General features: G+C 43.8%; 1 protein-coding gene across 1 annotated transcript in view; it reads right to left on the reverse strand.

Annotated features, from left to right (window-relative positions):
• The window catches only part of MXRA5 (matrix remodeling associated 5), a 37708-nt gene that overhangs the window by 9343 nt on the left and 12919 nt on the right, over window positions 1–15446 (reverse strand). The window contains exons 3-5 of the mRNA XM_017518713.2: window positions 13820–13949; window positions 13196–13586; window positions 4354–9303 (exon numbers count right to left, since the gene is read on the reverse strand). Coding sequence (XP_017374202.1) covers window positions 4354–9303; window positions 13196–13586; window positions 13820–13949 — 5471 coding nt within the window. The remainder of the gene's footprint in view (window positions 1–4353; window positions 9304–13195; window positions 13587–13819; window positions 13950–15446) is intronic.

Raw genomic sequence — 15446 nt, forward strand, 5'->3', positions numbered from 1 at the left:
AAAAAAAAAAAAAAAAAGCTGGGCGTGGTGGCATGTGCCTTTGATTCCAGTTACTTGGGAGGCTGAGGTGGGAGAATCACTTAAGCCTGGGATACAACAGATCATCCCACTGCACTCCTGCTTGGGCAACAGAGTAAGGCTCTATTTCAAAAAAAGAAAGAGGAAAGAAAGAAAGAGAGAGAGAGAGGGAGGGAGGGAGGAAGGAAAGAGAGAGAGAGGGAGGGAGGGAAGGAGGAAAGAAAGGAAGAAAGAAAAAGAAAGAAAAGATAAGAAAGGAAGGAAGGGAGGGAGGGAGGGAAAGAAAGAAAAAGAAAAGAAAAGAAAGAAAGAAAGATGGAAGGAAGGGAAAGAAAGAAAGGAAGAAGAAAGAAAGGAGGGAAGAAAGAGAGAGAGAGAAAGAGAAAAGAAAGAAAGAAAGAAATGTAGATCGAATAGATTGATGGGGTCCTTCCCTGCTTGAGTTGAGCATGAACTCATGCTTCTCAGTGACATCTGACCTCTCACCACTCTAGCCAGTGGGTGGAGTCAGGGGACACAGGTCCTTCTCTCTCTCCACTTTCTATACTCTCCATATTTCACACTCTGTGACCTCCTGGGACTCTACCATCGTCCAAGTCTGTATTAATTGTGTGTTTCTGATGCTCTGGCATCCGGGGTTTTGCTGACCCTGGGGCAACTGCTCATCCCAAAGCTAGATAATTGCTAGAGACAGCAAACCAATCAGTTGTGAGTGCTCCTGGCATATGTAAACCAATCAATCCGGAGACCACACCCTAACCACCTCCTTTATTGGGCTGTCTGATTCCAGGTGACTATCCCCTAGCCTTAACTACCCCAGGGTCAGGTACCACACAACTAGAGACAGCCCCATGTTCTCCAGAGCCTGCTGACATTTTTCAAACTATTCAATTCTAAGCCTCGCCTGCTTCTTCCCATAGAAACCACACACACAAAAAACGGGCTTGCCCGCCCTTTCCCCAATCTCTCTGCTTCCTAACCAAACATGGTTCTTCCCTCTGTGGCCCTGCATGATGTTATGTGAACTGTGAGTAACAAACTATCTTTTCAATGGCGGTCATCTCCTGATCTGTTGGCCTAACCATACAGGCATGCAATGAAACTGTAAATGAGACCTCAAGCTCTCATAACATGGACTCCCTGTAACTTATAGAGATGCCCAAATTTATAAAACAGAACCAAGCAAACATGGCAGAGTGAGAGAACAGCGATCCAACGCTGTTTATTCTTGGAGCAGTATCTCTTGACAAGCAGCTTGCCAGAGACTTCCAGTCTGGGGTTTGAAAACCACCCAATCAGGGCTCATCTTTTTGGACCAGTCAGAACTAAACAAGTTTGAATTCTTAATTTGTGTAAATGGACCTGATTGGGAACCAGTGCAGGAGGTGTCTCTATTTTCTTTGTTCTTCAGAGAGCACACTTTTCACTTGCACTGAAGGCTATAGCCACTCAATCTGCAGATTGTATCTTTTTAATTGAAAATAAAACTCCTCCTTTATCTTCCACAGATCCCAGGGACTGAGATCTTAACAATGAAATATAATAATAAAACCCACATGTTTAAACAGGGGAGCCCAAGAGAGCCCTGAATTTTAGGACTCCTTCCTTTCGTCTCCCATGTTACTGAATCTTCTTGGGTCTGGACTTCTCCTGTGCACTATTCATTTCATTCTGATCAGTGCCTCAGACTCTTTTGCTAATGACTTTCTCTAAGGTGGGAGTTCACCCTCTGAATGAAGCTTCCAAATCCTGCAAGCTTGCCATCATTTCCATCCTCTAGAGGAACTCTTACTCTCTGAGAAGGTATTTAGTGTTCACCCACCTACAAAATCACTTGCTTTCGCTATGAAAATAATTTCATAGTGGATGGATTATTCCAGCACAGAACAGACATTGCAAAAAGGCCACTACTCTGGTGTGTTTACAGAAGCAACCAAGACCACAGCTGTCTCCTCCAAAACCAGGATTAGCAGCCAGGTGAGTCTGCCCAGCCCACCAGGTCTTAGAGAGCAGGTATTGCTTGGTGCTGATATAATCTCCCTACTTTTCAGGCAATGCAGCTACGATGCCACCTAGCTTGGTGGCTGAGCCCCCCCAAATGACAGGTGACCAGGGGCATGGGCATGGGCACCCACCTGCTGACCCTCAGTCATGGAGTCCCACCTCCCCACTGAGGCATTTTATGATGCAGTGGTACAAGAGTGCCGGTCTTTCATTTGGCTTGGGATGAAAGAGAAGGACCACTGAAACCTCCTGCCAATCATCCTTATAGCTCCTGGGCAATTATAGGGTAGCCTTCTATTTCTCTCTGATGCCTCAATAAGAGGGCTTAGTTTATCTGAAAACAAAGGCATGATAAAATCATGCCATCCACAACATTCAACTTCAACATTTTTGGACGTGAGCAAATCTCATTTGGCCATGCATTGAGAGAAATAGCTCTTGTTCAAAAACAAGAGCTAGCTAAAAAATGAGCAGCCAGCATTAAGAGTTGATTATGGGAAATGTAGAAGACAAATGTGCATGAATGTCTGGTGAGGGGGCATAATCCAAAGATGCTCTGAAATGGCCCAGGGTGTGAAGGACCCTAAGGATTTATACAAATGGGATTTCCCAGAAGGAGAATGGGTTCCTTCAAGGACATACCTTTTTGGAATAAGAATCCTATGGTGTCCCCCATTTCCCACTTACAGTAAAATTCATTATGAAATTATTATGAAAACCTATTACTTCACATGCTGAGCTTATCAAAGAAGTAAACAATTACCTAGGCTCAGAGTCTCTGGGAACCTCTGAAATACTTCCAACATTTGGGAGATAAAGCAGCACAAAGAAAGTACAGCTAAGTGCTAGTAGCATAAATTGTTTCTGTAGTATCCAAATGAAGGCAACACACACACACACACACTCCTCTGATCATAATTCAGGGCTGAAGATACATTTGTGTTGAGACAGAAGGAAAGAGAAAGGAGAAAAGGTACGGTCTTTTGTGCAGGCTGTGATTCTCCGTTTTCATTTTCTTCTGTAACCTAGAAATTGTTCTGCCATTCAGAGAAAGCAGATGGTCAATTTAGGAAGCTGGTTGCTCTTCGAATGTCTGTCTCAGGATTCCAGGTATAGACCATTTTTATGGGCTGAAATGTGCCCCTCCCAAATTTATACGTTGAAGTCCTAACACATTCTGAGTTGAAGGAACTCAGAATGTGACTGCATTTGGAGATAGGGTCTTTAACAAGGTGATTAAGGTTAAATGAGGTAAGTAGGGTGGGCTCTAATCCCATAGGACTGGTGTCTTTATAAGAAGAGATTAGGACCCACACAAACAGAAGTTCGACCACGCAAGGATGTAGGAAGAAGAACGGCATCTACACACCAAGGAGAGAGGCCTCAGAAGGAACCAATCTTACCAACACCTTGATCTTGGACTTCCAACATCCACAATTATGAGAAAATAACTGTTACTTAAGCTGTCCAGTTTGTGGTACTTTGTCATGGCAGCCCAAGCAGGCTAACACAATCATATGTCTAGGTTCAAATCTAAGAAGCATCTGATTAGCACTTGGAAGACTAGAAGCTGATCTCTGATCAAGCTGGGTTTACCTTTTCAAGCTGGTAGAAGGGAACGGGGGATTTACAGACCACCTCTCACATCCACTTAGCCCTCATGTGGGTGGTTGAAGGCTTTTGTACTGAAAACAATGAGAGGCTCTCATGGAATATTCCAGACGTGGGTTATTCTCTAACTAAAGGACCTATCAGATGGTTCCATGACTCCATTTAAATCTCACATTCGTTCTAGTTCCTGGCTTCCTGTCCCTGCAAAGAAACAGGCTTAGATCTAAGTTTTCAGATGACTCCTCTCATCCTACCAATTCATTCTTTTCTGAGTTTCTGGTTGTGCCTAAAGTAAGACTCCAGTAACTTTCTCCTAAACAACCTCTCGTTCGGGTGTAGATTGGGTACACGTGGACATAAAGATGTGAAAAATAGATGCTGATTGGGACTACCAGAGGAGAGAGGGAGGGGTGGCAAGTGCTGAGAAAACCACCTTTTGGGTGCTACGCTCGCTATCTGCGTAATGGGACCATTTGTACCTGAAACCTCAGCATCACACAACATATCCGTGTGACAAACCTGCACATGTTTTGGCATCTAAAATAAAAGTTGAAATTATAAAAATAAACACTTATTCAAGTAAAAAAAAAATTCCTCAAAGGTGTTATAAAAATTCTGCTAATGTGTTTATGTTGTTTACCACATTCTTTTTTAATGTATTATATTGCTAGCCAATAAAATAAAAATTGACCTAAAAAAGTAGATGCTTAAACATGTTACCTGTGGAAACCTTTGTCCAAGTAATGAAAGGCTGGGGTTTCCCTGTTGCCTCACAGGGGAACACAGCATCTGTCTCTGCGGTGGCAGACACCGTCTGTGGGGAATTGGTGAGGATTTGGGGCTTTTCCCCAAGCGACCAGAATTTGGAGGCAGGCGGTCCTCCCGCAAAGAACTTTGAGCCACTCTGGTGGAAGCTTCCTGAGGACTGGACAGAAGATGTTATGAAGGAGACAGAACTCTGGGTGGACGAGACCAGGGGGATATTCTGGAAGTTAGTTGAGGGTGACGCCGTGGTCCGTGGAGCGTGCAACAGGGGAGGTGCGGGAGGGCCGAAGTCCAGATGGAAGGTGCTATGGGAATGTATCCTGTTGTAGAGACCTGGATTAACTTTTCTCTCTCTTGTTACTGGGGCAGGAGAGGTGGGTAACTGGGGTTTCAGGGTGACTCCCAACTGTGGAAAAGAAAGAGTCCTGTTGGTAAAGAAAGGGAATCTTCCACTAGGATAATGAGGAATTCTTGGACTTAGAGGCTTTCCAACTGGGTTTCTTGCCTCAGGGATGTTATTTCCAAAGACTTTGGAGTAGCCATTGAGTTGCTCGGTTCTTCGGTGGGCAAACTTACTAGAAATGCTGGGTTTGGACACGTGTGATGGGAGAGGAGTTGTACTTGATAATCTTGGAGTTGTAAACTGTTTGCTCTCTGGCAAAGCCCTAGAAGGATATGTAGCTATTTCTGGTTTGTTAGTCCAGTGGCGAGGTGGCTGGAAAGTTACAAAGTATCTGAAGGCGCTTTCTGTCGACGTTTCAGGCGGCCTCACTGTTCCCCTTGGTAGGATGGGTTTGGCAGGGACTCTGGCTGGTTGATGAGAAGTTTGAACTCTTCCATCCTGGTGGTGGCTATATAGGCTAGGTGATAGAATCTTACTATCAAATTCTTGCTTTTCCAACTCCTGCTTTGTAGGCAAGTTAAATGCATCCTGGTTGGAAGAGGGAGTTGATAATTCATTTGGTCCTGACATATGCCGTGTTCCTTCACTGTTCACTGTGGCTGCTTGGGTTTCTGGATTCCCCACATAATTCAAGAAAACATTTTCCTTGGAATCTCTAGATGTTTCAGATGTTCTTGGAGTGAGACGTGCTGACTTTGTGGTGGCAGTTTGTCCCAAAGACATGAAAATTGTGGATGGGGATGGGGATGCTGGCTCCTTCATCCGGGCAGGAGTAGGGATGTGATTCTGTGGTTTAGTTTCAGAACCAAGCACAGACACCGTGGTTTCATGATGATCTGGACCACCGGTGGTGGTTTCTGCCTGACTCGAAGACACCTCCACTTTTATGCTTGAGAGAGTTGTGGAAGAATCAGGTTCTTCCTGTTGAAATGGTATGGAGAGTGTCACAGAGGACGAAAACTCAGAAGTAAAATCCACCTCCTCCAGCTCTTTAGGAAGGGGATGGTCTGTAAGGTTTTCCCCAGAAGTGGTAACAGGTATGTCTGTCTGCAGCCTCCCAGGCTGGGTTGTCCTTGTTGGGGTTCCTGGAAAGCCTACAGAAGAGGATTCTTCCTTAAATTCTCCCACAGTGGAGACCAAGGAGTGAGAAGTTGATAGGACATTAGTGATTGATCCACCAGGGACTAAAGTATCACTTTTATATTTGTTGACATTTGTGGAAACATCATCCTTAATTTCTTTTCCATCTGATGTGGATTTATATGTGATTGTAAGTGTCTCTTGGACTTTATGGTAAGATGAATCTATTTTTGTGGTGGTTGTCATGTAATCTAAGGAATCATAAGGGTCCTCAGCTTTCAGAGAAACAGTTCTAGGCAAAAGCATAGTTTCTGAACTGGGAGTAACAAAGTTTCTATGTTTATTTTCTGGAGGAGAAGAGCTGGGCTTGGATGCAGATGCTCTTGCCCTCACTGTAGAAGGGGTATGTTGATGTTTATTTGGCCTCTTCCCGTGTTTTCTCCGTGAGGTTCCCTTGGATATGGGTTCTGCATTCTTCTCCATTTCTAACTGTTTGGGAGTATTAACTGTGTTATCCACCCAAGATGTAGGAACCAGAGAACTCTCCACTTGATTTGAACTCTTAATTTCAGGTGCTTGAGTTGGTTGAGTAGAAAAAGTCTCTGATGGGGCAAAAGTTGTGGGTGGGATTTGCTTGTGCCGGTGGCGGAATTTGTGGGGGCGTAATCTTCTTCTCCCATTGGGTCTCCTCCGAGAAGGGTGAGTGGTCATGGTGGATGATGAAGCAACTTTTTGCCATGGTGTTGTTGCTGTTGTGGTGTCTTTGTCTAGCAGGGTGCCAACTGTGGCTTCTGCAGGCTTCTTAACTGGAGACATACTGCTCGTTATACCCAGTGTGGACTTAGGCAAAGTGCTGGCTTTGCTCTCTTTCCCCTCACTCTCAGAACTTGTGGAGGATGTGGGGTCTCCCTCTAGCATATCTCCTCTCTGTAGTGTCTGAGACTTCTCCTTCATACCCTTTTTAATCAATAAGATGTCTTGAGTGCTTAAACTACTTTTCACAAGCTGGATGTCGTCTGTCGGTCCTTGTAGATGTAATTGGCCTGGGACATCTGGTTCCCCTACAGTAGAATCCTCAAATGACTGTAATGTACTGGATTCAGCCACCCACATGGTGGGGGTTGGAGTACGGTATGCAAAGGTGTCTTCTTTCATCTTATCCTCATCTGGTTGTGAATTAGTCTCCAAATATGGGTCAAAGTATTGCACAGGCTCAGACTCAGCCAAGGACACAGTATCCAGTGGAGGCTCATATTCACTGGATGTGGGCTCTGGCACGGATCCAACATCTGCTGTAGACCAAACCTCTGTTGCTGTCTCTTCATGGGTGGTCTCTTCGTAGACTGCGTCTAAGGTGTACAGAGTAGGAGATGGTTCATAAGACTCAGATGTAAGTGTAGGGGCTGCAATCCACTTCAGGTCACCTTTGGTGGAAGTTATCTCCTTAGTCTTCTCGGAAAACTCATCAAAAACTTCTTCCAGAGGTGTGCTTGCTACTTTGTGTTCAACAAGAATAACTCCACTGTGGTTGTGGTCTAGCCCCATACTGGCTGAGGAAATGGTACTCAAAATGTGTTCTTCTTCACCAAGTAGAGGTACATCTGCCGAGGATTCTTCAGCACTGGTTGCCGTCTGCACAGGAGATGTTGAGGGGGGAGAAACAGCAGCCAAAGGTGGTGTGACTTCTAGATTTAAGGATGGAGGAGTTGTGGTTTTAATGACCTGGGGTACTTCTGTGCCCTTAGGGAGATTTTTCCCACGAACTTTGGCTAAAATATCAGCCCAGTGCTCCGGATTAATCTGTTTGTTTGCCATGTTTATCCTTCGTCTAGATTCAAACCCTCTGCGACCTTCTGCAACATTGGTCTCTGGTTCTTTTTCCGAATGTTTCCAGAGTTTCAGCTTTCTTCTCCCTTTCTTGGCTTTCTTGTCTCCATTGATGGCATCATCCTTTGTTTTCAGGAACACTTCTTGGTCAGTTGGATGTAGAAGTTTTCTTGAAGTGTTCTCTTCATCTCCCATGCCTGAGCCTCCTTCATCCTCCACGATGCCTTCTCTCACTCTGGAAAGAGCCTTTGCACCGGGGCGTCTGCCTTTTTTGGATGACGAGCCAGACTCTTTCTTGGTCACTGTGATTCCTACCATAAAATGGTCTGCCCCTTGCTGATTAGCAGCCACACATGTGTAGTAACCACTATCACTGACTTGGACCTTTGGGATCGAAAGAGTTCCATTTGGCAGCATGTATACGTGTGATGTGTTAGCCAAATCATTAATTATCTTTCTGTTTGGAAGAATCCAGCTAAAGTGGGCTTCAGGTATTGCTAAAGCATTGCAAGGCAACATTACCGTCTCCCCTGGGTTCTTGCCAATTGTCACTGTGTCTCCGTCAGCTGGCTGAGTGGAGGGAGACTGCACAAATACCCTATATACCATGCGGTCCATTTCATCCCTCACTTGAGCAATGCACTGGTACATGCCCGAGTCGGATGGCTCCATGGACTTGATCCTCAGCCAGCCACTGCTGAGAATGGAGAACTTGCTGTCTGGGTCATCCATGGGCGCTTTCAGGATGGAACCATCTGGAAGCACCCAGAAGATAGACGGACTCTCAGAAGCTTTCACATTGCAGCTCAGCTGGCATGGACCCCCTTCCAGGACAATCTGAGATGTTTGCACAGCTCCACTAGGCTCAATCATTACCCAGCTTCTGCCTCGAGCCTGCCTTATATCTTTGGTGGATATTGTTTGAGAATACTGGGTGTAGTAGGAAAGTAGCACCTTCTTGGCTGTACTCTGACGTCGATTCAGCTGGATATCTATAAACGGCTGCATGACCCATTCTGGTTCTGCAATAACCTGGGCTCTCACACCTGTGTAGTAAAGAGCTTCCTCATCAGCATCCTGCCTGTACTGGTAGCTGACTCTGGGGTCTTTGCTGAGCATGAGCTCTCTGTGTAGCTTCACGGGAACTTCGCTGTAGTATGCTATCAATTTCCATAGCTTTTCATAGTTTTCCCGAGTCATCGGACACTCCAAGTCCAAGGCAACTGTTGCATTTATGTCAATATCTGGAGGATCTGTTTGATTCAAGTGAATTTTGTACACATTCATTGGTTTCTTGATGTCACAGACCAAGTTCACCATGTTCCCATGCTCGTCGGTCATATTCAAAGAGATGCTCCACTGGGGGAGTTGGAATTTCTCCAGGGTGAGCTGGGTATCACCATCCTCTTCTTGTTCTTGCTCCTCCTCAATACTCATGCTCCTGTTCTGTCTCAGAGGAGACTCTATGGAAGGCTTCAGACAAGTCATGTCCCTCAGCTTGTGAATCTCATGTTTGTACAACTTCTTTGGACTGGAGCACATTGCACACAACTGACCACCTTCATAAGCTTTGTCCTTTTTACACTTCAGAATTCCTAAAAGAAATAAACAAATAGACACTCAATAAGTTAAGGAGCCAAAGAATGGCATGCCTTGCACACGGCCAGAGGATACAGCCTATGTTTGCGTCTTTATCACCCAGCTGCAACTCCATAAATGATGAATCCCATACATGACTTGCCTTTGAGGCTTCATGCTAAACCACAGTTTTAGCACACTGTGTGATAACTAACAGGTACTTTATAACTGCTTAACCATGAATAATAATTTTTAACTAAAAATATCTTAAAATACTTACGAGTATTTAAAAATATTTCTAAGTTAAAGAAAACAACTTCATTTGCATTCTGTGGAAGTTCAGGAGAATCTATATAAATAACTGCAAACTGAGGAAACATTTCTAGGTAAAAGGATGAATCTTTGCATGTATCACATCATATCTACTTTTTGTTGTTTGTTCATCTTGATATATATATCAATATATATACAAAAATATCTTCACATATATCTATATATATACTAATGTGTATCTATCTTAACAGATATATTTATACCTATTAGGTATTTATATAATATATAGATATACATCTATCACAATATATAAACATATTGATATAGCAATAACATATATTAATATGTAGCTATATATTGACATATAATCAATGTATATTTATATCTAAATAATATATAAATACATATGTGGATATAAATATATAAATCTGTGAAAGCATTTTCAGGTAAAAGGAAGAGTCTTTGCCATGTATTGTATCATGTTTACCTTTTTTCATCTTGATATAACAATATGTAAATATATAGATGTACATATATATTTATAAATATATAATCAATAGATCTATAAATAAATATATAATCAATATTTATAAATTTATTTATGTAAAAGTATGTAAGTATATTTATATTATAAATAATCCATAAATTTATAATATATATTTTATATATTTATATATAAATACGCATAATTGATATATATCTATCTAGGTAACTGTATCTATATTTATAACTCTCTATATATTTATAACAAACACTTCACAGAGTGTTTGCTTTTGAGTTCACATTGCACTCTTGGTCTCCTGGACATGAAATCCTCTGGAATTTTCTCCGTTCTTTCTGGCCACAATTCGGTCTCAGCCACTGCTTCCTCCTCCTCCTCTGCCTGTGTCTTTGCTGACTGGGTCTTCCTTGCCTTGGTCCTAAGCCCCTTTCCTTCCTGGTCTGCTCCAGCATCAATGGCGTCTCCCACATGTGTGGTTCCAATTACCATCCACCCGCCAGTGATGACTACCATATGTGCTTCTCCAGTCCAAACATTCCCTGAGTTCCACATCCCATGGCCTCTTTGACATGTCTATTTAGATAGCAGGAAGGCTCCTTGAACTGACATCTATGAAACAAACTTATATTCTCTTCCTGCCCTAAATGTAGAATCTTATGCCTTGTTCTGTCTCAGTAAGTGATGCCATTCTGTCTCTGCTTGGGGAAACTGGAAGACTAGGAGTTTTTCCTGGCAGTCCTCTGCCCACTTCTGCCCATTCCCATTGGGAATAAGCCAGTCATACTTCTTGGTCTATGACTTGGAGAATTATAAAGCTCCTAACTGGCTTTGCCGTCTTTCCTTTTGCCCTCCTGACCACAGTTTTCTATGTGACTTTCCAAGTAAACACCTCAAAGTACAAACAGAATTGTTTTGCACATCTCCCCAACATGCATACTCACATTCACACTCATGCATACACACATACATGCTGTAAGACAAAGCAGCAAACATAAGAAGCAGCATTTCACAAAATCCTTGGCCAGATGAATTTCATGGCTCAGTGAATGAGCACAATCTCTAGAAGAATGCCCTGAAGGTGATGAGCAGGATGGAGCACAGGTCCACATGTCTCTTGCCTGAATCACTGCACTTCTAGAAAAGAGGAGTTCAATGCTCGTAGGCCTTGCCTCTTTCCACGTACAAGATAGTGACTCTGCCTCTCTGTAATCTATAACCAGATGTCCCCTGGCATCCAAACTTTGACGAGAATCAGCTCTAATGTAAATTCTGAACGCATCTGATGTGAATTCTGACCACATCTGATGTGACTTCTGAGCACCTGCAGAAGCTCCAGCACCTGACTCTCCGAAAGATTCTGGGATTGCAATCTTTAGAAAGGATCACTACATAAAACTAACTCTAATACTTTAAAATCTTGGCTTTTCTTTCACATACATGCAAATCCACACATAGGCAGATGTACACACATGCGCACAAACACATACAAGCATAGGCATGCACACACGAAGACATGCAGGTGTAATCTCCAGACAGTAGCAGAGATGGTCTTTGCCCTGCAAAGTTTGATGGATCGACATCCATAATGTTGTGTTGCTGCTATAAAATAGCCATCCGAGTGCGTTTTCAGGCCTTCCTGCATCCCATGGGGTGTGGGGACTGTTCCCCCCAATGGAATGTGAGTGGAGGAGGCATGTGTCTTCTCTGGTTAAGACCATTCACAAATGGGTGTACCTCTGTCTTTCTCCCATCCATTGCTTGAGGCTCTCTTGGAATGAACCTCTAAAAGCTGAGAAAAGGCAAGCCCCTTGAACATCTAGCAGTAAAGACTCCCAAGCAGGCAACTGAGCAAATCTAATAATGTTGAGTTGGAAATAAGTTTAGAAGCTGCAAGGAACAGAAGGGAAGACTGTGTGGCTAGAAATGGATAAATAAGAAGAGCAATGGGGGCACCATGCCAGAGGATGGTGGAGACAGGTAGAGTGACCATTGTGTGGAGACTTCTTGGAGGCAATATGCAAATGTGCGTCTTATACTAAAAGCAATGGAAATCAGTTATGCAGAGGTGTAGCCTGGCTGGATGCACATTCTGCAAAAATGTTCTCACTGCTTTGTAGAGAGTGGGTGGGAAACAGGCTGTCAAGGCCACGGGGAGGCTTGCTTAGAATGTGCCCCCTTCCCACCAGAGAGAGAAGAAAAGGAGCTTGATCCAGGCTAGTGGCTGTGAGAATGGAGTTAAGAAAATAGATCCAGGATATGGTAAACACAACGCAATCTGAGGATGGGGATAGGTTGCAAGGAAGGGCTTAGAGAAGCTGGAGAAAGGAGGGAAGGAAGGAAAGGGGGAAGGAAGGGAGAGGGAGGAATGGAGGAAGGAAAAGGGAGAAGAAAGGAAGGAAGGAAGGAGAAAAGGAAGGAAGCAGGGAGGGGAGAAAGGAGGGAGGGAGGGAAGGAGGAAAGAAAGGAAGGTGGGAAGCAGGGAGGGAAGAAGAGAAGGAAGGACGAAGGAAGGAAGGAAAGGAGGAAGGAGGAAGGAAGGAGGAAGGAAGGGAGGGAGGGAAGGAAGGGAGGGAGGGAAGGAAGGAAGGAGAAAAGGAATAAAGGAAGGAAGGAGAGAAGGAGGGAAGGCACCACAATCTACTTTGCTGCAACTCCTACACATAAGTCCTGGTTGTTGTCACAGCTCTCTGGATCAATACTGAGCACTGCTTCCCTGTCTATAAAACAATGACCTCGTAGCCACTCCTCCCACCAGCCTGCTCTTTTCCAAGCACCCGTATGAAACATGCATTCACAGCCCTTTCCCAGTCCCAGTTTCCCACATTAAGCTGCAGTCCAAGGCTGGCATGATCCTCCAGATATCCATTCCATGGCAACCCATGTCAACCACATGTAACTGATTACATGAGCACTACGTTTCACTAAGGGATAACTGCATTTGCATTGGGGAATAAATGTGTCTCAACATTTAAGTGGTAACATTTAAGGTGTGAGTTCCTGTCCTACTGACTGGATGCTCAGATTTCACCCAAGGCAAGATGAATAAGTCAACATAAGAACCTTGGAGAACGGACTGTCTCCAAAAAGATAAAAGAGTGTGCAGCTAGGAGTGGTCTGCTCTCCTCTCTACTTACCTCTGGATTTTGCATCCCATTCCAAAAACCATCGCATCTCACAATCGCAGGTCCACGGATTTCCCTGCAAGTAAAGATTCTCCAGAAGCGGCATGTTCTGAAGCATGCTGGCGGGAAGGGTTCTAATCATGTTCTCTGCTAAATAGAGGTGTCTTATGGTGGAGATTCTGAAATAATCCAGAAACATGAATGTGGAGAAAGTGCTGGGGTGCAGCTGGTAGAGCAGATTTCCTTCCAAATGGAGCAGCCTCAGGGACATTAAGCCATTGAAAGCTTGCGGGTGGATAAACTCGATCTTGTTGTGGTCAACATGCAGCCTCATTAAGTTAGAGAGACCCTGGAAGGTCTGTCCTGTGATGGCTCTCAGCTTGTTGTAGCTGAACTTGAAAACCTACAAGGACAGGGGAAAATAAAACAAAACAAAAGCATCCTGTTTATAGTTTAAAAAGCCACAACCCCAAACAGAAACCAGTACAAAGGGCTGGAGACTAATGTCATGAAGCTGGCCTTTTATGTAAAAAGTAACCATTGTATTGATCATTAAGGAGAATGACATAGTTTCCATTTTTTATGACTGGTCCTAGAGGACGCAATTAGTGATGCTTATAAAAGCTGTGGGTTTACCTGGAGAGAACTGAGGTCTCTTAAAGCTCCATCAGGGATGCTTGGGATCTCATTGCCATGAATCATAAGTAGCTCCAACTTGGTCAGTCCTGCAAATGAGGTTTCTGACAGGGCCTGTATGCTATTAAACCTAAACAATAATAATAATAATTAAGATAAACAGCAAATACTTAACTCCCATATGAGAAACATTCCCTAGCCTGCCCAAGAGCAAAGTAGTAAAATGGTGAGTCTTTTTATTTATTTATTAGAGACAATCTTACTCCGTCATCCAGGGTGGAGTGTAGTGGTGCATTCGTAGCTCACTGTAGCCTCCACCTCCCAGGTTCCAGCAATCCTCCTACCTCAGCCTCCCTAGTCGCTGGAACTATAGGCACAGGCCACCATCCTCAGGCTGATTTTTTAATTTTTTGTTTGTAGAGACAGGGCCTTGCTATGTGCCCAGGCTGGTCTGGAACTCCTGGCCTCATGTGATCCTCCTGCCTGGATCTCCCGAAGTGCTGGGATTACAAGCATGAGCCACTGCAGCTGGCCATGAAACAGTGATTCTGAGGTTATAGGGTGCCATTCCCAAAGACATTTATCCCTTTGTTTCCCCTGTCTATCTCTGGGGTCAAGAAGAAAGTGACACATATTTGTCTTCCTTCTGTTAAGGAACATTCAGGGAGAACTTTGACTTGGAATACGCTAATGTGGTCAGGAGGGTATGTGATGTCCATCAATAGGATTTAGAATTCAACGTGAGGCTGTTCCACATGTCTATTTCTTGGAAACTCTGTGCTGAAGTGTCAGTAATAAGGAGGGTCACACAACTAGCAGGGATGGGAAAATCCACAGCATTGGAATTCGCTTTGAATGTGGTAAGAAAGGAGAGAGCTCCGTGCTAACGGCCAATAGAAACATTGACCTCAGACATCGACACTTATTTCCCATGGACAGGATGCCATGCCTGATGGATGGTATTTGTAGACATGCTAGGTTTCTTTTTTTTGTTTTATCCCGTAACCTGTCCTCAAGGTGAGATTTTTTTGTTTTTAAGTTTTGTTTTTTTTGTGTTGCATATACAATTGTCAAGATGCTTTTTTGACCAATATAGAAATTTCTCACTGCCATATTGATAACAGCATAAACAATGCTTAAACTTGATCCCTGGATAAGCAATTTGAAAAGTGAATAGACAAGCCTGCACACTGTTACCATAAATCACTGCTTCTGCTGCGATATAACACTTCTAGCCTGATATCATTGATCACTTCTCCTTATCACCTAAATAAAAGGAAATCAACTAGCAGAGAACACAGGTGAACAGCTCATAGCTAAATGCAGCAGATGCTAGCATGCTCCAGTTTTCTCATACTCATATGCGCCCAAAGCTGGACTACAATTCAAAAGGCAACAGGAACCCCGGGTTCGGCGTAACTCCCCTAAGAACCCGCCTTAGGAAGCACCTTTCCGCTACAAAGTTTTCAGAGCAGGACATTTATAAGCTCTACCCTCAAAAACCAACCTTGGCCAGGCGCGGTGGCTCACGCCTGTAATCCCAGCACTTTGGGAGGCTGAGGCGGGTGGATCACGAGGTCAAGAGATCGAGACCATCCTGGTCAACACGGTGAAACCCCGTCTCTAC

This window comes from Cebus imitator, unplaced genomic scaffold (assembly GCF_001604975.1).
Source record: "Cebus imitator isolate Cc_AM_T3 unplaced genomic scaffold, Cebus_imitator-1.0 Scaffold699, whole genome shotgun sequence".
Lineage (NCBI taxonomy): Eukaryota > Metazoa > Chordata > Mammalia > Primates > Cebidae > Cebus > Cebus imitator.